The sequence below is a fragment of the Mastigoproctus giganteus genome, chromosome 13 (assembly GCF_048544385.1).
Source record: "Mastigoproctus giganteus isolate SK-2022 chromosome 13, ASM4854438v1, whole genome shotgun sequence".
NCBI classification, from domain to species: Eukaryota; Metazoa; Arthropoda; class Arachnida; order Uropygi; family Thelyphonidae; genus Mastigoproctus; species Mastigoproctus giganteus.
In genome coordinates this window covers 2,207,078-2,234,615 of record NC_143587.1, presented here as the reverse complement: position 1 = coordinate 2,234,615, position 27,538 = coordinate 2,207,078, and the positions used below count along the sequence as shown (strand labels likewise).

Genomic DNA, 27,538 nt, shown 5'->3' with positions numbered 1-27,538 from the left:
TTTTATTATTAGGCACCATATTACATATACAGAATGGAATCAGTGGCAAAACTACCATGCCAACTGGTTTTCCATTATGGTGGGGGTGGATGAACAGTCAGGGGCCCAACAGTTGGTTTGGTGTGGTTGCTGAAGATCACATGAGGTTGTTTTGTAATTATAGGGAGGCCCAAAATTTCAGACTTGTGTCATATGTCAGTTTTTGCATTGAACTCTTAATATTTTATAGAGATATGAATAGCATAGAGTATCAGACAGGTTAATAAATCTACAAATTCCAATATTGATTTGTTATAAAAAGATGACACACAACAACAGGTTAAAGCACTAGATTATGATATCAACTTAGCAGCTCATGAATATCCCAATGGATAAAATTGTATTATATAGCAAACCACTTCAATTCAATTTTCAATTCCAGAATTAAAAGTAAATGGAAGTATTTCAAAGTTAAATTTTATGTATCTTGCAAAGTACATTACTTGGTTATTCATTTGAAACAATTATGAAAGTAAAAGCACATTTATGACACTGATATCTACAATGTGTCAGGCTTGTGTTGTATATCTGTTGCTTTGCCCACTTTTGTCTTGAAGATAGGATTTGGTAAGAATCCTGAAATGTCACTATTGTACAATTTTAGTGTTATTCTTATACTTTAGGTTTATTGCTAAAAAGTGCAATAAACTAGCTTGTACAAAATTTTCTTTTATATATTTTCTTATGAATGATTCCACCCATAATATCAACAGAGATAATATCATTATAATATGCATTGGTTTTTACTATTTAGAGTAAAACTGTGACAATGCTTAATAACTGAAAGATTTTGATATATATTCTCTATGAAAGAACTGCAGTATCAATCAAATTACAGCCTTTAAGTAAATTAAGTATCAATCAAAACCAGGTTAGCCATCATATATCACAGAGAATAGGCATGTGGGATACATTAAGCCACATGTTTTCGGTGTTCCCAAACTACACTTGAATAGAAGGGATGCAATAATATTTGCTGATGCTATCGAGGCAGTGATAGGTGGGTCGGAAAACTTCTATCTTGGGGGCATACTCAGACTAATAGTTTCACTAGAGCCACATGCAGAGGTGAAAGTGACTCTTACACTGCTATTAGTATGTGCAGCAGTGTGGAAGCAAGGTGTCGGAAGGGTCCTGCTGTGGGTCATCATGGAACAAATAAATACATCAGCTGTATTAAGGTAACTAAGGGTAAGAACATGTGCAGGTATACTTGCATGTACACTGATGATGGGGACAGTTTCAAATTGAGGAAAGATAGTTGTAGAATAGATGTGCGGAAATTTGCCTTTAGCCAACGGGTAGTTGATTGGTGGAACAGGCTTCCATCTTTTGTTGTGGAAGCTAATAGCCTAAATAAATTTAAGGCTGAGCTGGACTGGCATTTGGAATGAATGGAGGGATGAAATGGGAGGTTTTTATTTATTTATTTATTTTTTTTTTTGCCGATGCTGCATAAGCTTGCTTTCTTGCATCATATGCCTATGCTAATGTTAGGAGCATTGCAAATAAATTTGATGAATTTGAAGTACTGATTAAGTCATCAAGTGAGACATTGTAAAACCAGCAGAGACATTGTGTCACTCAGATATAAATGATGCTAAATTTGAATATGGGAGTACAATATATACAGGAAGGACTGACAGGACAGGAGAGGTGGAGAGTTTATGCTCTTAGTTAGGAAGCATATTAAATCTAACGCAGTACATCCATTTGATATGGGTTATGAAGAAGCACATTTTCAAAGTGATTGCCAATCAGATCCTCTCCCAGCAACCTCAGCATATGCACTGTGCACTCTCACAAAGATCACCAATAACATGACTATAGGCTTTAAATTTGAAAACCCTACAGGTCTGGGAACAAGGCTCTGGTCTTCATGTTGTTTTTCTGGATCTGAAAGCTGCCTTTGACCCAGTACAGATTAATCCTCATGTGCCTCCTGGAGAACTACTATGGTTTCACAAGTAATGTCTCTAAGCTCCTCAGAAGCCAACTCACCAAGAGATTTCTCACCTTCCAGCAAGGGAATCACTACATTACCAAGAAGGCGGAAGTTGGTATACCCCAAAGTGGTATACTCCTGCTATCCATATAAGGATTTTTCCTGTGATTCAGCTTATAAAGTAACTGCTTGTGTGGGACTGAGTCAAATGCTTTACTGAAATCCAAATAATTAATGTCAAAATTATTCCCTAAATCCAGCTCTTGAGTGACCTGTTGAAATAACTAACCAGATTAGTTAAACATGATTTCCCATTTACAAAACCATGCTGAGTATCCTTCTGAATTCCTTTTCTATCTAAATAATCCCGAATTTCCCTTGATCATTGTATCCATATTTTTCTTCTCACTGAAAGCACAAGCAGACCTCAATCCAGCAGTCTCTCTTTATCCCTCAGTTGTGGGACACCTCATTGCTGCTTATTCAGTTAAATTCTTAGTGGTGATAATGAATGAAAATCTAACTTATAAGGATCAAATCCAGCTACTGCATTCAAAAGTGCTATGGGCCTTCTGGGGCATGAAAATCGACATCTGCATATTGCATAATAAAGAAACAATCAGGAAATTTCTCTTATAATACTTCAGCTGAATCATCGATTACAGTATTGAAGTGTGGTCCCCAACTCACCTGTCCTGCCTGAAGATGCTTTGGAGCGTTGAATTCTGGGTCCTGAAGTGGGCAAATAATTGGGCTCACCTTGCCTATATGACATTACTATCACAGCTGTGTAAAAATCTAAGCTACACCCCAGCCCGTCACTTGGCATATGCGCGGAAGCTCACAGTGGCACTCAATCTGTGCTCTGCAGATCACGTCATCAACATCTGGGCATTTGGGAGATGGGAAATCCCAGGTAGAGCTCTCAGAAACAGGCTAGTGCTCTGCTCAAACCTGCAGAAACTCTCAAACTTCAAACGGCAAATTGAGCTCCGCCTATATTGGTTTTGATCTGTAGTTCAGTGATTCAACCTACAGAGGAAAAAATAGAAAACCCATATTCACGTGCCCTCAGCATTCCTGCTGAGGGCACGTGAATATGAGCCTATGATAGATATAAGCTGGTCTGTAACCAAGTCACAAAGGAGATTAGGCAGATTATGAGAAATCCTTGGCAAGGGATGCAAAGAAAAACAGAAACATGTTCGGTCATTAGAACTGATACTGACTCCAAGTGAAATATGTCCAGATTGGGTCAATCACGTTATACCTTGATCTTACTCCTCAGTACAGCCCTATATCATCAATATCTCAGAAGAACCAGTTGAAATGCAATTAACTGTTTATTATTAAACATTAAAAGCAATGAATTCAATGTATTCTATGGATTTTCTATGTATTATATGGATGTTATGTAAGTAGTATAAGGATGTTATGTAAGTATTATATGGATTTTATGTAAGTATTGTTCAAGGTTTAGGCCTAAATGGATGTCAGATGAACTAATGAGACATATGGCAGAGAAGAAAAATGCATGGAATATATATAAATTAATGGGTGACATGGAAGCCTATGATAGATATAAGCTGGTCTGTAACCAAGTCACAAAGGAGATTAGGCAGATTATGAGAAATCCTTGGCAAGGGATGCAAAGAAAAACAGAAAAGAGTTCTTTACATATGTAAACTCTAGAAGGAAAGGGATGAATCAGATTGGTCCACTGAATATTGATGGTTCAACAGTTGAGGATCCTGCTCAGGTGGCTAACAAACTAAATGAGTATTTTGCATCTACATTCACACATGAGGAGTTATTCAGGAAGGGGAATGCCAGAGGTGAAGTAACCTCTGGCAGTGAGCTAGATGATTTTGTAATAACTGAGAGGAAAGTGGAGGAGAAATTGTTGAGGACAAACATAAAAAAGGCACCTGGCGTGGATGGGATCTATCCAGTTATATTAAAGGAGGCAGCAAAGGAAGTAAACAAACCCTTAGCCATAATTATGAGAGCTTGGACTCAGGGAAGGTACCCATAGACTGGAGATGTGCAAATGTGACCCCAATTCACAAAGGAGATCAAAGGTTGACATGAGTAATTATAGACTTGTGGGTTTAACTTCTGTTCCAGGAAAATTAATGGAGGCACTGGTTAAAGAAACACTGCAGGATCATCTATACAAGACTTCAGTTATAGCTCGGACACAGCATGGTTTTGTTAAGGGAAAGTCTTGCCTGGCCAGTTTGATTGGATACTATGATGCAGTCACAAAAGAACTGGATGCAGGGAATAACTTTGATATTATATATTTGGAAATTAGAAAGGCTTTTGATACTGTTGCACATGGAAGACTGCTGCACAAACTGGAGCAGTGTGGCATTGGAGGCAAATTGCTGCTATGGATAAGGGGATTTTTGAGGGGGAGAAGACAGAGAGTGATAATCAATGGACACTGTTCATCGTGGACTAATGTTATTAGTGGAGTCCCTCGGGGTTCAGGGTTGGGTTCATTATTGTTTTCTGTATTTATAAATGATATTGATGATGGTATATCAAGCTTAATGTCCAAGTTTGCAGACGATACAAAGGTTGGCAGGGTTTTTAAGGATACTACTGACACCATGCTGCCGCTGACAGGATCTGGAAAGGTTGAGCAGATGGGCTGAGAGATGGCAAATGAAGTTTAACATTGGCAAATGTAAAGTACTACATATGGGAAACAGCAACCCCAGAGTAACGTATCAACTCTGTGGTACCACACAGACAGTGATGGAGAATGAAAAGGATCTGGGGGTAATTGCGTAGGCAGATATGAAGTTTGCTGAGCAGTGCAGACGGGCTGCAAGAGTAGCTCATGGTGTCTTGTCTATGATATACAGGAATTTTTCTAGCAGGGATAAGGAGGTGTTATTCCCTTGTATAAGGCAATGGTCAGGCCACACCTTAAGTACTGTATACAGGCCTGGAGGCCTCATTTCAAGAAGGATGTAGAGCTGCTGGAATGAGTACAGAGAAGGGCAACAAGATTAGTGAATGGAACAAAGGGTTGCTCTTACGAAGAAAGGCTTAAGTTTTGCAAATTACAGTGTCTGGAGACTAGTCACCAGCGAGGTGATCTGATGTATAAAGCCTTGAATGGTTTGAGCATGCTCATTGCCGATGGGATTCTTCCTCTTGCTCAGAATAATCACCTGAGAGGGCATAAATTCAGATTGAGGAAAGACAGATGTAGGTAGATGTGTGGAAATTTGCCTTTAGCCAGCGGGTAGTTGGTTGGTGGAACAGACTTCCATCCCTTGTTGTGGAAGTTGATAGCCTAAATAAATTTAAGGCTCAGCTGGACAGGTATTTCGAATGAACGGAGGGGGTGAAATGGAAGTGGGTTTTTTTTTTTTTTTTTTTTTTGGCTGATGCTGCATAAGCTTGCTTTCTTGCATCATATGCCTCTGCTAATGCTAAGTAAATATAATGTCACCAATTAGATTGCTAGATTCCTGTGGCTGCCTGTAAAGGGAATCTTATCCTTGTAAAATTTTGTGAATAAAGAATTTTATTATTATTATTATTATTATGAGTGCAAAGTTGAATCAGTTTGGTGTGAATTAATCGGGAAAAGAAATTTGAGAGTTGGAGTGTGTTATATATAGGCCTAATGACTGTGATGAATAGACCAAACAGCTATACAGAGAAATAGTGGGGAAGCAAATCAGAATGTCTCATAATGGGGGATTCAAACTTTTCAGACGTTGACTGGGTTGTTGCAATCACACAATAGCAAAACTTTTGTGGATTTCTTGGATTACTGTTTTCTACATCAGCACGTTAGAGAAGCAACGTGCTGATGAAAAAGCAACCTCTAGGTGGCAGTGATCACACTGTACTCATTAGCATTAATCGAGGCATATGATGCAAAAAAACCGAGCTTATACAGCATCAGCCAAAAAGGCAAGTTGCTCCAATGGATAAAAGGATGGTTGAGCGAGAGAAGACAAAGAGGTAATCAGTGGACACTGCCCTTCGTGAACTAATGTTATTAGCGAAGTCCCAGAGGGTTCAGTGTTGGATCCATTGTTATTTTGTATATTTATCAATGATATGAAAGAAGTTATATCAGGCTTAATGTTAAAGTTTGCAGATGATACTGGTTGGCAGAGTTGTTAATGACAGTAATGGCAGTGTGCTGAAACAGGATTCAGAAAATTTGGGCAGATAGGCTGAGTAGTGGCAAACTGAAGTTTTACATTGACAAATGCAATGTACTGCATACAGGTTGCAGTACTCTCAGAAATATGTACCAATTATGTGATATTACACTCAGGGTAGTGGAGAATGAAAAATACCTGGGGGTAACTGTTCAGCCAGATCGGAAGTTTTCTGGGCAATGCAGATACACTGGCAGAGGAGGTAACAGGGTCTTGTCAATGATATACAGGAATTTTGCTAGCAGGGATAAGGAAGTGATTATCCCTTTGTATAAGATAATGCTCAGAAGCTCAAGGTGTTATCTTTGTATAAGATAACACCTTGAGTACTCCATACAGGTCTTGGAGGCCTCATTTTAGGTTGGATGTGGATTTGTTAGGGCAAGTACAGCAAAGGGCAACGAGATTTGGGAGTGGAATGAAGGAGTCTTCTTACCAAGAAAAGCTTAAGTTCTGCACATTGTAGGGTCTGGAGACTAGACACCTTTGAGGTGTATAAGGCCTTGATTGGGTTGAGCATGCTCAATTCTGATGGAATTCTTCTGCTTGCTCAGATTACAAACCTGAGGGGGTCACAAAATCAAATTGAGGAAATATAGTTGGAGAATAGATCTGTGGAAGTTTATCTTTAGCCAGTGGGTTGATTGACAGAACACACTTCCATCTGTCATTGTGGAAGTTAATAGCCTAAATAAATTCAGGGAAGAACTGGACATACTTTTGAAACAAATGGATGGAATACTAACTGTGTGGTACTACGCTCATGTGTAGTGGGGAATGAAAAAGACCTGGGTGTAATTATGCCGTCAGATCTGAAGTTTTCAGAGCAGTGCAGACAGGCTGCCAAAACAGAATGTGGGGCGTTATCAGTGATATACAAGAACTATGCCAGCAGGAATAAGTAGATGTTATCCCTTTGTATAACACAATGGTCAGGCAGGCCATACCTTGAGTACTGCCTACATGTCTGAACACGTCATTTTAGGAATGATGTAGAGTTGCTGAAACAAGTACAGAGAAGGACAACAAGAATGTTGAGGGAAACTAAGGGGTGTGCATACCAAGAAAGTCTAAGTTTTGCATATTGCAGGATCAGAAGACTAGGCACCTGCAGGGCTGATCAGATTGATGTGTTTTGAATGGTTTGAGCAAGCTGGATGCTGATGGGATTCTTCCACTTGCTCAGATTAGCATTAGCAAGGACACATGATGCAAGAAAGCAAGCTTATATATAGTATCAGCCAAAAAAAACCCTTATTTCACCCATCCACTCATTCCAAATGTTTGTCAAGTTCTGCCTTCAATCAATTTATACTATCAACTTCTACAACGACAGATGGAAGTTTGTTCCAGCGATCAACCACCCGCTGGCTAATGACAAACTTCCGCACATCTATCTTACAACTGTCTTTCCTCAATTTGAATTTATGCCCTCTCAAGCGATTATTCTGAGCAAGAGGAAGAATCCCATCAGCATTGAGCATGCTCAAACCACTCAAACCATACACCTCACTCAGATCACCTTGCAGGTGCCTAGTCTCCAGACACTGTAATTTGCAAAATTTAAGCCTTTCTTCATAAGAGCAACCCTGTGTTCCATTCACTAATCTTGTTGCCCTTTTCTGTACTCGTTCCAATAGCTCTACATCCTTCTTAAAATGAGGCCTCCAGACCTTGAGTATTGTATACAATACTCAAGGTGTCCTAACCATTGCCTTATACAAGGAGTAATCACCTCCTTATCCCTGATAACAAAATTCCTGTATATCATTGACAAGACACCATGAGCTACTCTTGCAGACCATCTGCACTGCTCAATAAACTTCATATTTGCCTGCACAATGATGACCACTGTTCCTTTTCACTCTCTACCACTGTCAGTGTAGTACCACATAGTTGATAAGTTACTCTGGGGTTCCTGCTTCCCATATGCAGTACTTTACATTTGTCAATGTTAAACTTCAGTTGCCACCTCGTGCCTCCGTAGCCAGGTGGGAAGGAGCAGCAGTGCGTAGCACAGGCTTCTTGATTAGACCGGGGTTCGAGCCCGTCACCACCAAATACGGAGTATGCGGAAAGGTCAAGGAATGATCACCGCATATCCCGGAGCAATATGGCCTTAGTTGCTAATGCTCCTAAAAACCAAACAACAAACAAACAACATCTCACCCCCTCTAGATCCTGTTGCAGCAGCGTACTGTCATTAGTGTCATTAACAACTCTTCTGACCTTTGTATCGTGTGGAAACCTGGACATTAAGCTTGATATACCGTCATCAATATCATTAATGAATACAGAAAACAACAATGGACCCAACAATGAACCCTGGGGGACTCCACTAATAACATTAGTCCACGAAGAGCAGTGTCCATTGATTACCACTCTCTGTTTTCTCCCACTCGACCATCCCTTTATCCATAGCAGCAATTTGCCTCAAATGCCACACTTTTCCAATTTGTGCAGCAGTCTTCCATGTGCAACAGTATCAAAAGCCTTTCTAAGATCCAAATATATGATATCAAAATTATTCTTTGCATCCAGTTCCTTTGTGTCTACATCATAGTATCCGATCAAATTGGTCAGACAAGACTTCCCCTTAACAAACCTGTGCTGTGTCCGAGCTATAACTGAAGTCTTGTCTAGATGATCCTGCAATGCTTCTTTAACCAGTGCCTCCATTAATTTCCCTGGAACAGAAGTTAACTAACAGGTCTGTATTTACCTGTGTCTCCCTTTGATCCTCCTTTGTGGATTGAGGTCACATTTGCACATCTCCAGTCCAAGGAAGCTCTCGTAATTATGGCTAAGGGGTTGCTTACTTCCTTTGCTGCCTCCTTTAATATAACTGGATAGATTCCATCCACCCCCAGGTGCCTTTCTTATGTTTAGCTTCAGCAATTTCTCCTCCCCTTTAATCTCAGTTATTCCAGGATTATCTGGCTTACTGCCAGAGTTTAATACACGTCTGGCATTCCCTCCCTGAATAACTGGTCATGTGTGAATGTAGATGGAAAATATTCATTTAGTTTGTTAGCTACCTGAGCAGGATCATCAACAGTTGAACCATTGATGTGAAGTGGACCAATCTAATTCATCCCCTTCCTTCTAGAGTTTACATAAGTAAAGAACTCTTTGCTGTTTTTCTTTGCATCCTTTGCCAAAGATTTCTCGTTATGCACTTGAGTAGGGCATAAATTCAAATTGAGGAAAGGTTTGCAGAAATGTGCCTTTAGCAAGTGGTTTATTGCTGGAACAAACTTCCATCTATGATTGTAGAAGTTGATAGCTGAAATAGATTTAAGGAAGAACTGGACAAATCTTTGGAGCAAATGAATAGGTGAAATGGCAAGGGTGGTTTTTCAAAGGCTGCCAAATTTTTGCCACGTTTGCTGGCTGCCATAATTTATTTTTTATGTTGTTCTTAAAGAAATATTTGGCTTTGTAAGGTTGGCTTCATTTACTTTTGATGATCGTCCCCAATAAAAATATAAACCATCAGCCCAAACAAATAGCAATTTATTTTGCCAGTTTGGCCTACACATATTTACAGGCCAAATTATTTTTAATTTATTACAGAATAACAAATTACCACATTTATTACTTTGTAAACCTGGTTTATTACAGTGCTGTTCAACCGTTTCCCATACAGGGACCATATTCATAGTTTGATTTTCTTACGCAGGCCACACTGAATGATTTGAGAAAAATAAGTGTGTTACATTTTCAATGAAGTGTACTGCGCATACACTTTTGCACAGCCACCAACCAAGGTCAAGCAGAAGGTGCTTCATAAATGGAGTTCTGGAACATTTTGATAGCACCTTGTACATACACACACATTTCTGTTCGTGTATGTGCATATATAATACAAAACATTGATAAAAGAAACAGAATTCATGACAAGTCACGTGACTTCGTAACACTCGCATATTCACCTCAACGAGCGCCACAGTCTTTTAAATTTGTTTATTTACACTTATTTTAGCATTGAATATACACAGTTCTTGAAATAATTAACAAAATGTTAAATGCTGTTTTAGTTCACTTTCTGCGCGGGCCATATAAAAATTATTCGCGGGCTGTAATTTGGACACCACTGGTTTATTATATTTAGCTTACAAACACTATCACCACTTTTTTACTCATTTAAAATATCAAAAAAAATTAATTTAAAATTTAAATAATTCCAATGAAGTAGGATTTCTACTTAAAATCTTAATTTTGAATATCTTTTTATTTTATTTTTTTAGCTTGTTGATCCAAATGCAGAACTTGAAAATGCTGAAAGAACTTGCACTCTAAATGTGGAGCCTGTTTTAGTAAGTAGCATATAGTAACCATTTAATATACCATGAGCTGTGCTGTTTTCTATGTTAATCTTTACTGATTCTAACTCTTATTCTAACTGATTCTGATATAGAGAGACACAAAAAGAGTGCAGCACAACTATGGCTGAAGTATGGCTGTGCTTTACATTTATGTCAGAACTGTGTGGGAAAATTAGGCACACAGGGCTGCTTGAGTTCATTTATTATAGAGGAATACAGTTGTGCTAATAGAGACACGAGACCATTATTTTTCTGCACAATCATTATTAGTTTATGCAGTTGCTTCAGACGAGTACATGCAAGCTCACTGCAAATAAATTGCAGCCAGGCCTGCCTTTGTGATATTTTCACCATGCTGTTACTCCTGAGCCTCTATCATTGTTCACCAAGGCTGCTTGGATCCGCTTCACTTCAACTATTAATCAAACAACGCCTACACATAAAATTTGGAAAGCAATCAGAAAAATGAGTGGCAAATATAAAACGATACCTCTACCCATCATGGAATGGAGATGGCAGAATGTAAATGATCCTGCTGGAATTGCCAATATACTAGGTGAAACCTTTGCAAAAACATCAGCAATAGAAAGTTATACACCGACTTTCAGAAGATTAAAAACAAGTTTAGAGAAACAAAAGTTAAACTTCTCTTCAAAAGGAGATGAACAATACAACTTACCTTTTACCATTCACGAATTACACAGAGCTTTGTCAACATCTAGACGCAGTGCTGTAGGACCAGATAATATTCACTATTCCATGATTCAGAAACTTAGTACCGAATCATTACAGTTACTTCTTCATCTATTCAATAGACTCTTCCTGGAAGATAAATTCCCTAATCAATGGCATCGTGCCACAGTCCTTGCCTTCCCTAAACCAGGTAAAGACCCTACAAATCCCACTCATTATAGACCAGTTGCCTTGACCAGTTGCATTTGCAAAATTCTCGAAAAGATGGTGAACCGCCGACTGATCTGGTACCTTGAAAATCTCAATCTTCTACATTCTGCACAATACGGTGTCCGACAAAACAGATCTACACTAGATATACTAGTCAGACTAGAAAATTCCCTTCGAAATGCATTCCTCAGATCGGAACACCATGTGTTAGTCTGCTTTGATATCAGTAAGGCCTATGATTCCACGTGGAAGCATGGAATACTCCGTGAAATGCATTGCCGTGGACTTCGGGGTCACCTCCCGATTTTCATACCGAATTTCCTATGCAAGCGTACATTCCAGGTTCGATTCAAAACCTCACGGTCCCAAGTATTTTCCCAAGAAGAAGGAGTTCCTCAAGGCTCTGTACTCAGTGCTTCACTTTTTATAATTGCAATAAACACCATTGCCGGACAAATTCCAAACACTATTGATAAAGCACTGTTTGTAGACGACCTGAGTATTTGGTGTCATGCAAAAAACATGAATACTATTGAGAGACAGTTGCAAGGGGCAATAAATAAGATCTGTTCATGGGCTCAGACTAATGGATTCCAACTTTGTCCGGAAAAAATATTTTGCATCCATTTTTGCCCCCAACGCAAACTCCATCCCAATCCAGAGCTAGAACTGAATCGCCAACCAATAGCAGTTCATCCGAGCATACGGTTCTTAGGAATCACTTTAGACCAGAAACTCACTTTTGTTGAGCATATCAAAAGACTAAGAAACTCATGTCAACAAAAACTAAATATCATCCGGGTTCTCTCTACAACTAATTGGGGAGCTGATCACCTTACTTTATTACGGCTATATAGAGCATTAATAAGATCAAAACTTGACTACGGAGCACCAGTCTGTAGTTCAGCAAGACCTAGTGCCCTTCGCTGGCTTGACCCTATCCATCATAGTGGAATATGCGTTGCATTAGGAGCATATCGCACGTCATCAATACGTAGCTTATATGCTGAAGCACACGAACCTCCTCTCTCGATCAGGCGACAACAACTGATACTACGTTACGCCTATAAAATTAGATCTATGCCAGAACACCCAAATTGGCAGATACTTTTCTCATCACAGCACACCAGGTTATACCAAAACCGCCCTAATGCTAATCGTCCTTTGGGTATGAGAATAAAACGCCTCTTAGAAGAACTAAATCTAACCTTAGACAATGTAGCACGTAGCCTCCCATCCTCTCTTGCTCCTTGGAATATCATTCCGCCCTCATTTACATCTGCATGAATGGAATAAATCTACATTGCATAGAGAAAACTTCTTGCAGCTATACCATGCAGTAGTGAACCAGTTTCCTAACTTTTCCATAGTACATACTGATGGATCAAAGAATGATGTCCACGTTGGAATCGCTGCAGTTTTCCCAAACATCACATTAGCTTATCAGTTATCACGTGAGTTCAGTATATTTTCCGCAGAACTAATAGCAATTCAGGTTGCACTGAATCATATCGAGTCTTCCGATATTAACAACAGTATAATTTTCACAGATTCCTTAAGTGCCCTTCAAGCACTAAAAAACACAATGAACATCACCCACCCAGTCGTGAAAAGAATAGTCAGCTCTCTGCATACCTTATCAGTACTTGGGAAAAATATACACTTCTGCTGGGTCCCAGGACATATGGCAATTCCTGGAAATGAACTAGTGGACAATGCTGCCAAATTAGCTCACCTTCCACCCGAGAACAAGTGGAAAGTGCCTCATTAAGACTATCGACCAATAATCCAGGAAAAATGCACGTGCCAATGGCAGTTATCATGGGAAAATCAGCCAAACAATAAACTTCGAAGTATCAAGCCAAATCTTGAGCGATGGCCTTCCAGCTTCAGTTCAATCCGACACCAGGAGGTAATATTGGCTCGTCTGCGAATAGGACATACAAATGTAACTCATGGTTATCTTTTAAGAGGAGAGATACCCCCTCAATGTCATCACTGTAATACAATGCTCACAGTGAAACACATTCTGGTTGAATGCACAAAATATACAAGAGAACGCCAGAATCTTTACACTTCAGCCACAACAAAAGATCCTACACTTACCTCACTTTTAAACAATGAAACAAATGTCTCAAGCATTTATAACTTTCTCAAGATAATTAAAGTATATCACCTCCTTTAGTTAGAAAAAAAAAAAAAACTTTCTGGTCCCTTCTTTCCATTTTCTCTATTTGAGAAGAAATTACATGCATAGCTACCATATGCATGGCGCACTATGGCCATAGTTGCCGATGCGCCCAATAAATTCCGAAACAAACAAACATCATTGTTCACCTGCCTTAATTTTCTTTCTTCCTGGGTAAAAAGATAATCTGAGATTACTACTTCAGTTGTATCTTCCTGTACACATGAAATTAAATTGGCCATGATGACAGCATTTCATCATCCTGTGTATAAAGGCATCTGCTTGGTAGCATCAACCTTCAGTTTCTTATGATTATACTTTTTATTTCTGACTAATTTTATATTTTATACATATGTACTTTTGATATCGAGACGTATCCCCGTATATCACTGAAAATCTCATTTTTACTATCCATTTGAATTGAATTTAGTATTTATTTCTGGTGCACAAGCACATAACCACAGAACCAAAGTCTTTAGTTTCTGTACAGCAGCAATACAGCACACGTGCATTAACTCCTAGAAAGAAAGGTGATTATTGCTCACGATGAGAAGTGCTTTATTCAATCTATTTCCTAAACAGTTGGAGATGATCAGTTTTCCAGGGTAAGTATTCTTAAAAAGTGTTGTGATTGGAAATATAAAATCTGGAATCGACCTGAAACTGATTACTACTCGAGAACAGGTCTATTGATCTTGCACTGTTATGCAAGATCAATAGACCTGTAAGTCATGTGGGATGAACATACTGGTGGTACTACCAACCTACCATTGGGAAAGCAAAAATGAGAGTAGGAGTGTGTTGTAGGTCTAATGAGTACAACGAACAATTGTACAGAGAAATAGAATGGGCCAGTAAATCAGATTGTGTTATAAAGGGGGATTTTAACTTCCCAGATATTGACTAGAACTTGTGTGTTGGTTACTTGCACACTAGCAAGACTTTTGTGGATTTATTGGATGATCAGGTGCCTCCGTAGCCAGGTTGGAAGGAGCAGCAGTGCGTAGCACACGCTTCTTGATTAGACCAGGGTTCGAGCCCGTCACCACCAAATACGGAGGATGCGGAAAGGTCAGGGAATGACCACTGCATATCCCCGGAGCAATATGGCCTTAGTTGCTAATGCTTCTAAAAACCAAATAACAAATTGGATGATCGTTTTCTGCAGCAGCAGCATGTTTCAGAGGCAACCAGAGAGTATAATACTTTTGATCTGGTTATCAGCAGTGATTATTCATGTATAAAGAATTTGCAGATAAAGGAACCACTAGGTGGCAGTGATCACAGTGTACTGCTGGATTTACTTAAAGATACAATTACCATCGGGATAAAGGAAAGGGTTTTTACATCTGTAAAGGTGACTACAGTGGTCTCAGACAGTTTTTAAATTCTGTTAAAGTACAGCGAGACCAGCTAATGATGTATTCAACAGCAAATTCTAAGTGGGAAGCATTCAAGGAACTAATTGTGGAAACTACGAGGTTTTTCTTACCAATTAAGAAATATTGTTCAAGGTTTAGGCCGGCCTAAGTGGATGTCAGATGAACTAATGAGGCTGGTGGCAGAGAAGAAAAATGTGTGGGGTGCATAAATATTATCAGGTGACACAGAAACCTTATGTCAGATATAAGCTTGTCTGTAATCAGTCACAGTCACTAAGGTTAGTTAAGCAAAGGCAGATTACAAGAAACCTTTGGCGAAGGATACTAAGAAAAACAATAAGGACTTCTTTACTTATTTTATTACTTAATCAGATTGGTCCACTTGATATCAGTGGTTTGACTGTTGACGATCCTGCTCAGATAGCTATTGATCTGAATGAGTATTTTGCATCTATATTCACAAATGAGGAGTTATTAAGGGAGTTAAAAGCAAAATGATTTTGTAATATCTGAGAGCAAAGTGGAGGAGAAATTGTTGAACATAAGAAAGGCACCTTTGGGCACCTTTATTGCCCCCCCCCTTCCCCTGCAATGAGTTTTGATCCTTCTATTCAGTATTTAAATAACTGATGGCTTTTCTTGTTGGCAATAATTTGATTATATCTATGGATTCGAATGCTAAATCTAGATTGTGGCATAGTAATTATGTTCATAGCTGAGATATACAGTTAGAGGAGTTTTTATTGTGCTATAATTTAAATGTGTTAAATCTATTTAATAAGCCATATACTTTTGATAACACCCATGGAAGTTCTAACATTGATTTAACAATAGTAACTCAGCAGTTGAATAGCAGGATCTGCTGTATCAACTATCCGCTGGCCAAAGGCACATTTCTGTACATCTATTCTACAGCCGTCTTTCCTCAATTTGAATCTGTACCCCCTCATGTTCTTAATCTGAGCAAGAGGAAGAATCCCATCAGCATTCGGCTTGCTCAACCCATTCAAGGCCTTATACACTTCGCAGCTGCTTACTCTCCAGGCACTGCAATTTGCAGAACTTAAGCCTTTCTTGGTAAGAGCATCCCTTTGTTCCCCTCACCAATCTTGTTGCCCTTCTTTGTACTCATTCTAGCAACTCTACATCCTTCCTAAATTGAGGACTCCAGACCTGTACACAGTACTCCATTGATGGCCTGATCATTACCTTGTATAATGGGATAATCACCTCCCTGTCCCTACAAACAAAATTCCTATATATCATTGACAAGACTCCATGACCTGCCCTGGCAGCCCCTCTGCACTGCTCAGCAAACTTTATATTTGACTGCACAATTACCCCCCAGGTCTTTTTCACTTTCCACTTCCCTGAGTGTAGTACCAGACATTTAGTACATTTCTCTTCAGTTATTGATGAAGAGAAATGCAAAGTACCCATATGCAGTACTTTGCATTTGTCAATGTTAAACTTCAGTTGCCACTTTTCTGCCCATTTATTTGGACATTAAACCTGATATATCTTCATTAGGTTTAACAATGTACACAAAACAACAATATACATTGTTGTTTTGTATATTGATAAATATACAAAACAACAATGGACCCAACACCGAACCCTGGGGAACTCCACTAATAACATTTGTTCACGAAGAGCAGTGTCCTTTGATTGCCACTCTGTCATCTCCCACTCAACCATCCCTTTATCCATTGTAGCAACTTGCCCTTAATGCCATACCTCTCCAATTTGTACAGCAGTCTTTCATGTGCAACAGTATCAAAATCTTTCCTGGAATCCAAGTATATGATATCAAAATTATTTTTGACATTCAGTTCCTTTGTGACCACATCATAGTATCCAATCAAATTGGTCAGACAAGACCTCAATTTAACAAACCCATGCTGTGTTTTAACTATTACTGCAATCTTGTCTACATGATCCTGCAATGCTGCTTTAACCAGTGATCTATTATTTTCCCCAGAACACAAGTTAAACTAACATGTCTGTAGTTACCTGTGTCATCTTTTGAACCCCCTTTGTGAATTGATGATACATTTGCACACTTTCAGTCCATGGGGACCTCCCCTTACTTCCTTTGCTGCCTCTTTTAATATAACTGGATATATCCCGTTCAGGAAAGATTTTAACACTGTTATGCATGGAAGGCTACTTTACAAATTGGTGCAGAATGGTATTAAGGGTAACTTGCTACAATGGATAAAAGGATGGTTGAGTGAGAGAAGACATAGGGTGGTAATCAGTGGGTGCTGCTCTTCGTTAACTAATGTTATTAGTGAAGTCCCACGGGGTTTGGTGTTTGGTCCACTGTTGTTTTGTATATTTATCAATGATATTGATGAAGGTATATCAGGCTTAGTATCGAAGTTTTCAGATGATACAAAGGTTGGCACGGTTATTAATGGCAGTAATGGCAGTGTGTTACTACAACAGGATCTAGAAATTTGGGGCAGATGGGCTGAGAAGTGGCAACTGAAATATAACATTGAAAAATGCAAAGTACTGCATATGGGTAGAAGTAATCCCAGAGAAACGTACCAACAGTATGCTACTGCACTTAAGGATGTAGAAAATGAAAAAGACCTGGGAGTAATTGTGCAGTCAGATATGAAGTTTTCAGAGCAATGCAGACATGCTGCCAGGGCACATCATGGGGTGTTGTCAATGGTATACAGGAATTTTGTTAGCAGGGAAAAGGAAGTGATTGTCTCTCTGTATAAGGCAATGGTCAGGCCACGCCTTGAGTGGCCTGACCATTGCCTTACTGCATGCAGGTCTGGTGGCCTCATTTTAGGAAGGATGTAGATTTGCTTGAGCGTGTACAGAGAAGGGCAACAAGATTGGTGAGGGGAATGAAGGGATCCTCTTACAAGGAGAGTCTTAAGTTCTGCAAATCGCAGCAGCTGGGGACTAGGTGATCTGATTGAGGTGTATAAGACCTTGAATGGGTTGAGCAAGCTGAATTCTGATAGAATTCTTCCACTTGTTCAGATTACGAACCTTAAGGGGGCATAAATTGAAATTGAGGAAGGACAGATGTAGAATAAATTCTATCTGTCATTGTGGAAGTTGATAGGTTAAATAAATTTAAGGAGGAACTGGACAAATATTTAGAGGGGATTGTTTTGTATTTTTTTTTTTTTTTTTTTTGGCTGATGCTGTATAAGCTCATACACTTGCTTTCTTGCATCACATGCCACTGCTACCACCACCACCCCAGGTGCCCTTTTTATGTTAAACTTCAACAATTTTGCCTCCACTTTGCCTCAGTTATTACAAAATCACTTAGCTCCCTGTTAGAATTTGATAAACTTCTGGCACTCCCCTCATTGATTAACTCCTCATGTGTGAATGTAGTTGCAAAATACTCATTCAGTTTATCAGTTACCTGAGCATGATCATACATTGTCAATCCATCTATGTTAAGTAGGCCAATCTGATTCATCCCTTTCCTTCTAGAGTTTACATTAGTAAAGAACTCTTTGCTGTTTTTCTTTGCATCCTATGCCAAGGATTTCTCGTAATCTGCCTTCGCCTGCCTAACGTCCTTTGTGACTTGATTACAGACTAGTTTATATCTGCCATAGGATTCTGTTTCACCTGATACCTTATATGCAACCTTTACATTTTTCTTCTCTGCCTGAGCCTCATTAGTTCATCTGACATCCATTTAGACCTAAACCTTGAACAGTATTTCTTGGTTGGAATGAAAAGCCTAGTAGCATCCAAAATGAAATCCCTGAAGGCTTCCCATTTGGAATTCAACGTTGGTAACATCATCAGTTGATACCACTGTACAGAATTTAAAAGGGGTCTCTCTGAGACCCCTGTGGTCACCTCTACGAAGGCAAAAACCCTTCCCTTTAGCTTTGATGATAGTTACATCATTTCGAACACATCGGGATTAGTGCATTTTGGCCTAATTAAATGGCTGTCCAAATTATCCGAAGTTTCACATAAATAGTTAAAAAATACAATGAACCCCCACTTTACAATTGGTTCACTGTACAATCAAATCACACATTACAGTGGACTCATCGTAGTAAAGTACTGTTCACTACGATGTGTAGTAAGCGCCGGTTATTGTGATCATGTTTGTGAATTGAATTTTAATTCTATTAAACAGCGATTCTGATTAGTGAAAATAGGAGGAATATTATCCACAGGCTATAAAAGTAAAGATATATTAAGCACAAATTTATCCTTTATTACCTTACCAATTAAAAAATTAAATGATACTTAAAAATCGGAAGAATATATGTGATAATTGGAATAATTAATACGTACTGTAATATGTACATACTAAGGTGTTGACATTTCTGTTCACTGACATTTGTGGGTGGGGGTTAAAATTTAAAACAGTAAAAAGATAAGCAGTTAATAACAAAGAACACGGCTCACACAAATTGCAAGTAACACGATACGCACAAGTGAGAACGGAGTAACAAGTTACGAAGCTTTAAAAATAGGAATGAAGAGAAGATTCTGGAAATTAATTTTTTTATATGATTGAAGATTTCATTGAAGTATAAACACATTTCACCATAATAACCCACAGAATTCCAGCTTTCGGTATTATCACAAATTCAATAAGATCGAGTTTACTATCCGTTTATGATAAATTGCACTAACAGAAAAGCCCAATAAACAGGTAACTGCTAATTGTTTTTATTGTTTTATGGTTGTGGCCTCCAGAAATCCGACTGAACCACGTGGTAAGGTCGCAGACAATCGTAGGGTAATCTGTAGTGCTGCGGTGTCCTGCCCCAATTAAATGGCATGTTGTCCCAGTTAAGCAAAGTAAACCCTGGCTATTTTCTCGATTAATTTTTTATTTTTTTTTTTAAGATTTGCTCCAAAAAAAAGGCTGCCCCGATTAACCGCTGTCGCAAATAACCGGAATCCACTGTACTTGGATTTTAGGAAAGCTTTTGATACTGTTGCACATGGAAGACTACTGTACAAGTTGGAGCAGTGTGGCATTAAAAGCAAGTTGCCACAATAGATAAAAGGATGGTTGAGTGGGACAAGACATGGACTAATTAGTGGAGTTTCCCTAGGGGTCTGCGTTGGGCCCATTGTTGTTTTTTGTATTTATCAATGATATTGATGAAGGTATATCAGCTTAATGTCCTAGTTTTCAGACAATTCGAAGGTTGGTGCTGTTGTTAATAACAGTAAGGTTGGTATGCTGCTTCAACAGAATCTAGAAAAGTTGAGCAGATGGGCTGAGTGGTGTCAAATGAAGTTTAACATTGTCAAATTCAAAGTACTGCATATGGGTAGCAGTAACTCAGAGGAACATACCAACTGTATGGTACTACACTCAGGGTAGTGAAGAATGAAAAAGACCTGGGTGTAATCTTGCAGTCAGATATGAAGTTTTCTGAGCAGTGCAGACAGTTTGCAAGAGTAGATAATGGGGTCTTGTCAAATATATATAGGAATTTGCTAGCTGGAATAAGGAGGTTATAATCCCCTTGTATAAGGCAGTGGTAATGAAAACATTGAATACTGCATACAGGTCACCTTTTAAGGGCACAAAAGGTGATATAGTTGTACACGTGGGCACTAACGATATCAAGAGTAGGAGACCGGCAGAATTGCTTAACAAGTACAGGTCACTGTTGAAAAAAAGCCGTGAAATAGGGTTGAATTTGAAAGTGTCTGCAATTCTGCCCAGACACGATAGGAGGGAGTATATGATGAGAGCCTTGTCGATCAATTCGGCCCTGGAAAGATTGTGCAAGGCTCAAGGGGTAGAATTTTTTTCAGCCTGGACTGTACTTGTTAACAGGAGGGATTGCTTCTACAGGGATGGGATACACTTAAATAGAAAGGGTGCAAGAATATTTGCTGATGCTATCGAGGCAGTGTTAGGTGGGTCGGAAAACTGCTAGCTTGGGGGGATACAAAGACAAATAGATTAACAGTAGCCACTGGCAGAGGTGAAAGAGATTCTTGCACTGCTTCTATTGGAATGAGCAGAAGCCTGAAAAACAAGATTCAGGATATTTCAGAGACTGCTGGGAGTCATTGCGGTACAAGTAAACACATGGGTTGTGTTAGGGTAGCTAAGAATAGAAATAGGTGCATGTATACTTGCGTGTACATGCACCTATTTATAGAAATAAATTATAGAAATTATAGAAATAGGTGCATGTACACCAATGCTAGGAGTTTAGTAAATAAATTTGATGAATTTGAGGTATTGCTCAAAACATCAAAGGCAGATATTGTTGGGATATCAGAGACTTGGTGTCACACAGATATAAGGAATGCAGAACTGGAATTTGGGGAGTACAACGTCTACAGAAAAGATAGACTGGATAGGAAGGGAGGAGGGGTTACGCTATTAGTTAAGAAATACATAAAATCCAAGGAAGTGAAGCCAGTGGACATCGCTGGACAGTGCAGTGTCGAGTCAGTTTGGTGTGACATAAGCATTGGGAGATCAAAATTGAGAGTAGGAGTGTGCTATAGGCCTAATGACTCTGATGAGTATGATAAGAAACTGTACAGGGAAATAGAGTGGGCCAGTAAATCACAGAGTCTTATAATGGGAGATTTTAATTTCCCAGAAATTGACTGGAATTTGTGGGCTGGTCACTCACACACTAGGAAGGCTTTTGTGGATTTATTGGATGATTGTTTTCTACATCAGCATGTTCGGGAGGCAACTAGAGGGAGCAATACTCTTGATTTGATTATCAGCAGTGATTCTTCATGCATTAAGAATCTGCAGATAAATGAACCACTAGGTGGCAGTGATCACAGTGTGCTGAAGTGGGATTTACTCAAAGAGGTAACTACCATTAGGGGTAAAGGGAGGGGTTATTGCTTTCGTAAAGGCGACTACGATGGACTGAGACAGTATTTAAATTCTATACAGTGGGACCAACTGATGATGTTACCAACAGTAAATGCAAAATGGGAAGCATTCAAAGAACTTATCTTGGAAGCTACTAGACTTTACATACCAACTAAGAAATATTGTTCAAGGTTTAGGCCTAAATGGATGTCAGATGAACTGATGAGGCATATGGCAGAGAAGAAACATGCATGGGATACATACAAATTAACACATGACACAGAAGTCTATGAGGCCCCGGGTGCTAAGCGAATGTGATCGAGCGTTTTCTCTGTGCTTAAAAATTGATTATATAAAAGCAATTTAAAGTTATATTAAGTTACTGCCCTTAAGAAATTTATTTTTTATATCAGCTACTGTCACAAAAAGTACTTGTACAGAGCAAGAAAGAAAAGCTACCTTTCTTTATTTTTCATACTTATTTTACTAACACTTAATACTCTACGCTTGGTCACACCGGGCACTGCTCCTGCCTCCCCGTGGCGGGGCCGGAAGTCTTGGCAGAAAAGCTCATCTGCCAAGGACTAAAAGGAGCAAACATGGATCAACATGCCTTTCCGCCTCTCGAGCCGACAAGCTCTCGGCCAGAGTTAGACCCTGACCATAACACGTCGCAACCCAAGAGGTTGAAAACCACTTCCTCAGCGACAAATTGTCCTGCATTTCTTATAATGCACTCTCTTGCAGATCAGCCTCTCAGTAAGCTCTCTCTGTTCCTTATCCAGAAACAACTGGAAAGTTTGGCAGGATCTCCTAAGACAGTCAGGAGATTACAATCAGGCGACCTGCTATTGGAAACAGCGAACAGTAGACATTCAGAGAAACTGCTAAAACTTACAAGTTTTGCTGGAATTCCAGTAAAGGTTTCTCCCCATGCCACCCTAAATACATCTAAGGGAGTTATATCCAGCTGGGATCTATTGAATGTCACGGAGGAGGAGTTAACACAAGAGCTTCAAGATCAAAATGTCACTGCTGTGAAAAGAATTATGGTGAAAAGAGAAAATATGCTCACACCTACAAGGAATATTATTCTAACTTTTAACACGCCAAATCTACCACCATCGATAAAAGCAGGCTATCTGCTCTGCCGCATTAGACCATATATTCCTAACCCATTGAGATGTTTTAAGTGCCAGAAGTATGGCCACTCTCAAACGGCGTGCAGAGGAAACCAGGTTTGTCCTAATTGGGGTCCGCTGACCACACCCAAAGTGACTGCTTGGCAAAAGAAATGACTTGTCCCAACTGTAAGGGAAACCATCCTGCCTACTCAAGGACGTGCGACAGATGGAAAACTGAAAAGCAAATCGTTAAATATAAGATAGAAAATAAAGTGAGCTTTCAGGAAGCACGGAAATTAATTTCTCCCAGTATGAATAAACGTACGTACGCCAATATTACGCAAAAATATCAATCAGTAGCCACCCAAACTGATGTTACAGTCCCTTCTACCACCTCAATCTCTGACTGGGCTCGGACTGTTCTCTCTCAGCAACAGTCCAATGTCCCGAAACAGTTGAACCAGGCAAGTAATACTGCACTTACAGTACCAGCTACATCTCCTTCTCCTCCCCCAGTGATTTCTTCTATATCGAATAATCGTAACTCAAATTTAAAAAAGAATATCCAAGAAACGTCTATGGATACTATTGACTCATCCAGACAGGAAGAACCGATCTTAGAAATATATGCGGAAGAAGAAATGGACACCGGTCGACCATTATTCCCAAAAAAAGACAAACCAAGGCCTGAACGTCACAAGACAGTCACATTAAAAAAACAGTCAGAAGCAGCTTCTTCTACTAAACATCAGTAATGCCTTACATTCTACAATGGAATTGTAGAGGATTTCGTAGCAACCTTAATGATATTCAAGCCTTAATTAACCGCTACTCTCCAGTTGGTTTCTGTATACAGGAAACCTATCTAACTCCGCAAATTTCCACCAACATAAAGAACTATGCCATCTATCGGCACGATCGTAATAATTCAAATACTGCCCGTGGGGGCGTGGCCATCTTAGTCAACTCAAATATCCCGACCAAGCAAATTGTTTTGCAAACTACAATTGAAGTTGTCGCCGTACGTTTGATAACCCAGATTGCTTTAACACTGGTATCAGTCTATCTCCCACCAAGTCATACCTTCTCTTACCAGGATTTTGAAAACCTGCTAATGCAACTAGTACCCCCGGTCTGTCTCTTGGGTGATTTCAATGGCCACAGCCCCTTATGGGGATCGACAAAATTAGATATACATGGCCGCTTAATTGAAACGTTTCTGGATAAGGAAAACCTTACTTAATACTGGTGCACCTACTCACATACAACTACCAACTGGACAAACCTCTGCAATCGATCTATCAATATGTTCCCCGATTCTGTTTCCAATTATAGAATGGTCTGTTATGGAAGATCCCATGGGAAGCGACCATTTTCCGATTATTTGCGATCTGCTCACTGCAGAACCACCATTAGTCATACCCTGCAGGAAATGGAAGTTCTCTCATGCCAACTGGGTCAAATTTCAATCAGTTGTCACCCTGGATGAACAATATATACGGACACAGTCAATAGATGAAGCCACAGATTATATCACTTCACATATAATCTCTGCAGCTAAATGTTCAATTCCATTGTCAAATCCCCAATCTCGACGGCACCTTAACTATTGGTGGAATCAAGAATGCACAATAGCTAAGAAGTTAAAAAATAAAGCATGGAATTTATTTCGTAGATCCCCAACCACAGCTAATCTTATCAATTACAAGAAACTAAGAGCAACAGCACGTCGCATTCAAAGAGAGGCAAAGAAAAATTCTTGGATTCGGTTTGCATCTACCATAAACAGAAACACTAACTCCAGGTTAATATGGAAGAAAATCAGGCAGATTTCCGGAAAATTTCCAACTACCCCTTCACCAATTCTTTCATGTAATGGGCAAGAACTATCTGCTCCTCAAGACATTGCAAATGCCTTGGCTAAAACTTTTGCCGAAGTTTCTGCGGCATCAAATTATTCTCCGGATTTCCAGAAAATAAAGACCAAGACTGAACAACGAGCCATCAACTTTCGAACCTCAGTTTTCTTTCCCTATAATCAGCCTCTTCAATATCATGAACTTATACATGTCATTAAAACAACACGCAACAGTGCCGCTGGGCCAGATGGAATATCTTACATTATGTTACAAAACCTTGGTGACAGAAATTTACAAATACTGCTGGTCTATTATAACCGGATATTTATGGAAAACATTTATCCCAGCTCTTGGCATCATGCCACAGTTCTTGCCTTTTTGAAACCCAGTAAAGATCCTACCAGTCCTAACAGTTATAGACCTATTTCTCTATCCAGTTGCCTCGGTAAATTACTTGAAAAAATGATCCATAATCGCCTTCTTTGGATCATCGAAACGCAACAACTAATTAGCAATAATCAGCATGGCTTTCGAAAGAACAGGTCCTCCTTAGATCTCATGATCAAAGCTGAGTTTGCAATTCGTAATGCCTTTGTGAAAAATGAACATCTTGTTATGGTTTCCATAGACATAGAAAAGGCATTTGATACTACCTGGTGTCGTGGCATTCTCAGTGACCTCCATGCTCTAGGTCTACGAGGCAACCTTCCTATATTCATCAGGAACTTTCTCAGGACTCGTTCATTCCAAGTTCGATACCGCAACTCGCTTTCTAGGACATTTTTACAGGAAGGAGTGCCACAAGGGTCCATACTGAGTGCAACCCTATTTGCCCTAAGAATCGATTCCATCACAAAAGATCTTCCAAATACTGTTGAGACCTACCTTTATGCCGATGATCTCTCTATTTCTTGCCATTCTCTGAATATGAGATCCATTGAACGGCAGCTGCAGATATCTTTAAATAAAGTCCAAAGATGGGCAGAGTTAAATGGCTATCATCTATCACAGCAGAAAACTGTTGCAATCCACTTTTGTAATCAACGGAAACTGCATACAGATCCCGAACTTCAGATGCAAAACTTTACCGTTCCAGTGACTAACAACATCAAATTCTTGGGATTAATCCTTGACAGGAAACTGAATTTCCTTGAGCACATTAAATCTGTGCGTATATCCTGCCTCAAAAAGCTGAACATACTAAGAGCTTTATCTGCCTTGTCTTGGGGAGCAGATCGTACATCTTTGTTGCTCTTATATAGAGCATTGATCAGATCCCGATTGGATTATGGTGCTCCTCTTTATGATTCCGCCCGTAAGAGCACATTGAGATGGCTGGATCCTATACAGCATAGCACATTGCGGATTGCACTTGGTGCTTTCAGGACATCTCCTACTCATAGTTTGTACATTGAAGCTGATGAGCCCCCCCTTCACCTCCGCAGAAAAACGCTGCTTCTAAAGTATGCAGCCCGAATACAAAATTGCGGTCATCATCCTGTTCAGCCATACCTCTTTAATCCACCACTTCAAAACCTCTATAGAAATAAACCCAGTAAAATAAGACCGGCAGGCTTACGCCTCATTGAGTTAATGCAGAGTTGGAATGTTCAGATTTTCAACAGGCAACATTTAATGAATTACTCCCAACCGCCATGGATTCCGCCTCCTCAGTTATATTTCGATACTTATCTTGACAAATGGGGAATGAATCGTCTACCAACACTCAATATGAAACAACTCCATGCAAGCCATATTCAGAAATACGTTGATTTTTTGCCCATTTATACTGATGGCTCCAAATCACATTCAGCCGTTGGAGCAGCGGCAGTATTTCCCTCTACTATCATCTCAGCAGCCCTTCCACCTGAGTACAGCAGCTTCTCCGCAGAACTTCATGCAATAAAATTAGCTTTAGAAAACCTGAATCTCAACCCATCTGTAAAATATGTTGTATACACAGACTCTCTCAGCTCAATAACTGCAATAAAAAACCCCTCCTACAAGGCTCATCCTGTTTTAAATCAAATCGGAAGACTCCTATTACAAATTGAAGAATGCCATCAATCAGTGACCTTTTGCTGGATCCCAGCACATTCGGGGATAAAGGGTAACGAACTTGCTGATGAAAATGCTAAAAATCCGTCAACCTTTGATTTAACCTCCATTCCGGTTCCGGCCTCTGACTACTGTCACATCATACGAACAGCAGGTTTCGCGAAGTGGAAAGAGCTATGGCACACCCAAACGAATAATAAACTCTACCAATTGAAACACGATCCAAAGCTTTGGCACTCTAGCACCAAAACAGTGCGAAGAGAAGAAGTGGTTCTTGCACGGGCACGTATCGGACACATATCTGACCCACCTCCATCTGCTCCGAGGCGAAGATCCTCCGCAATGTCCATACTGTTCAGAAAATTTAACAGTGAAACATATTCTGATTGACTGCCCTCACTATCAACAGGACAGAACATCCGTGCTGTGTTCCCTGAGAAATCTACGAGAACCAATAACATTACAACATATTATTGGAGATGATGCAAACATCAACGAGTTTTTCTCTTATCTGAAAATAATTGGACTTTATGATAAATTCTAAAATATCTCTGTAAACGCAACCAAGCTGTTATGTCTAAATTATGTTTTTAGCTATGCTTAAATTTTGTTTAGTATTTTCATGTGAATAGGCGCATTATAGCCACAGCAGCTTATGCGCCGATAAACCCCCATAACACACAC

The 27,538-nt window shown here is 39.5% G+C and overlaps 1 protein-coding gene across 1 annotated transcript in view; it reads left to right on the top strand.

Annotated features, from left to right (window-relative positions):
* The window catches only part of LOC150075717 (solute carrier family 35 member F5), a 202,303-nt gene that overhangs the window by 19,921 nt on the left and 154,844 nt on the right, over positions 1 to 27,538 (top strand). The window contains exon 3 of the mRNA XM_090387847.1: positions 10,434 to 10,502. Coding sequence (XP_090243973.1) covers positions 10,434 to 10,502 — 69 coding nt within the window. The remainder of the gene's footprint in view (positions 1 to 10,433; positions 10,503 to 27,538) is intronic.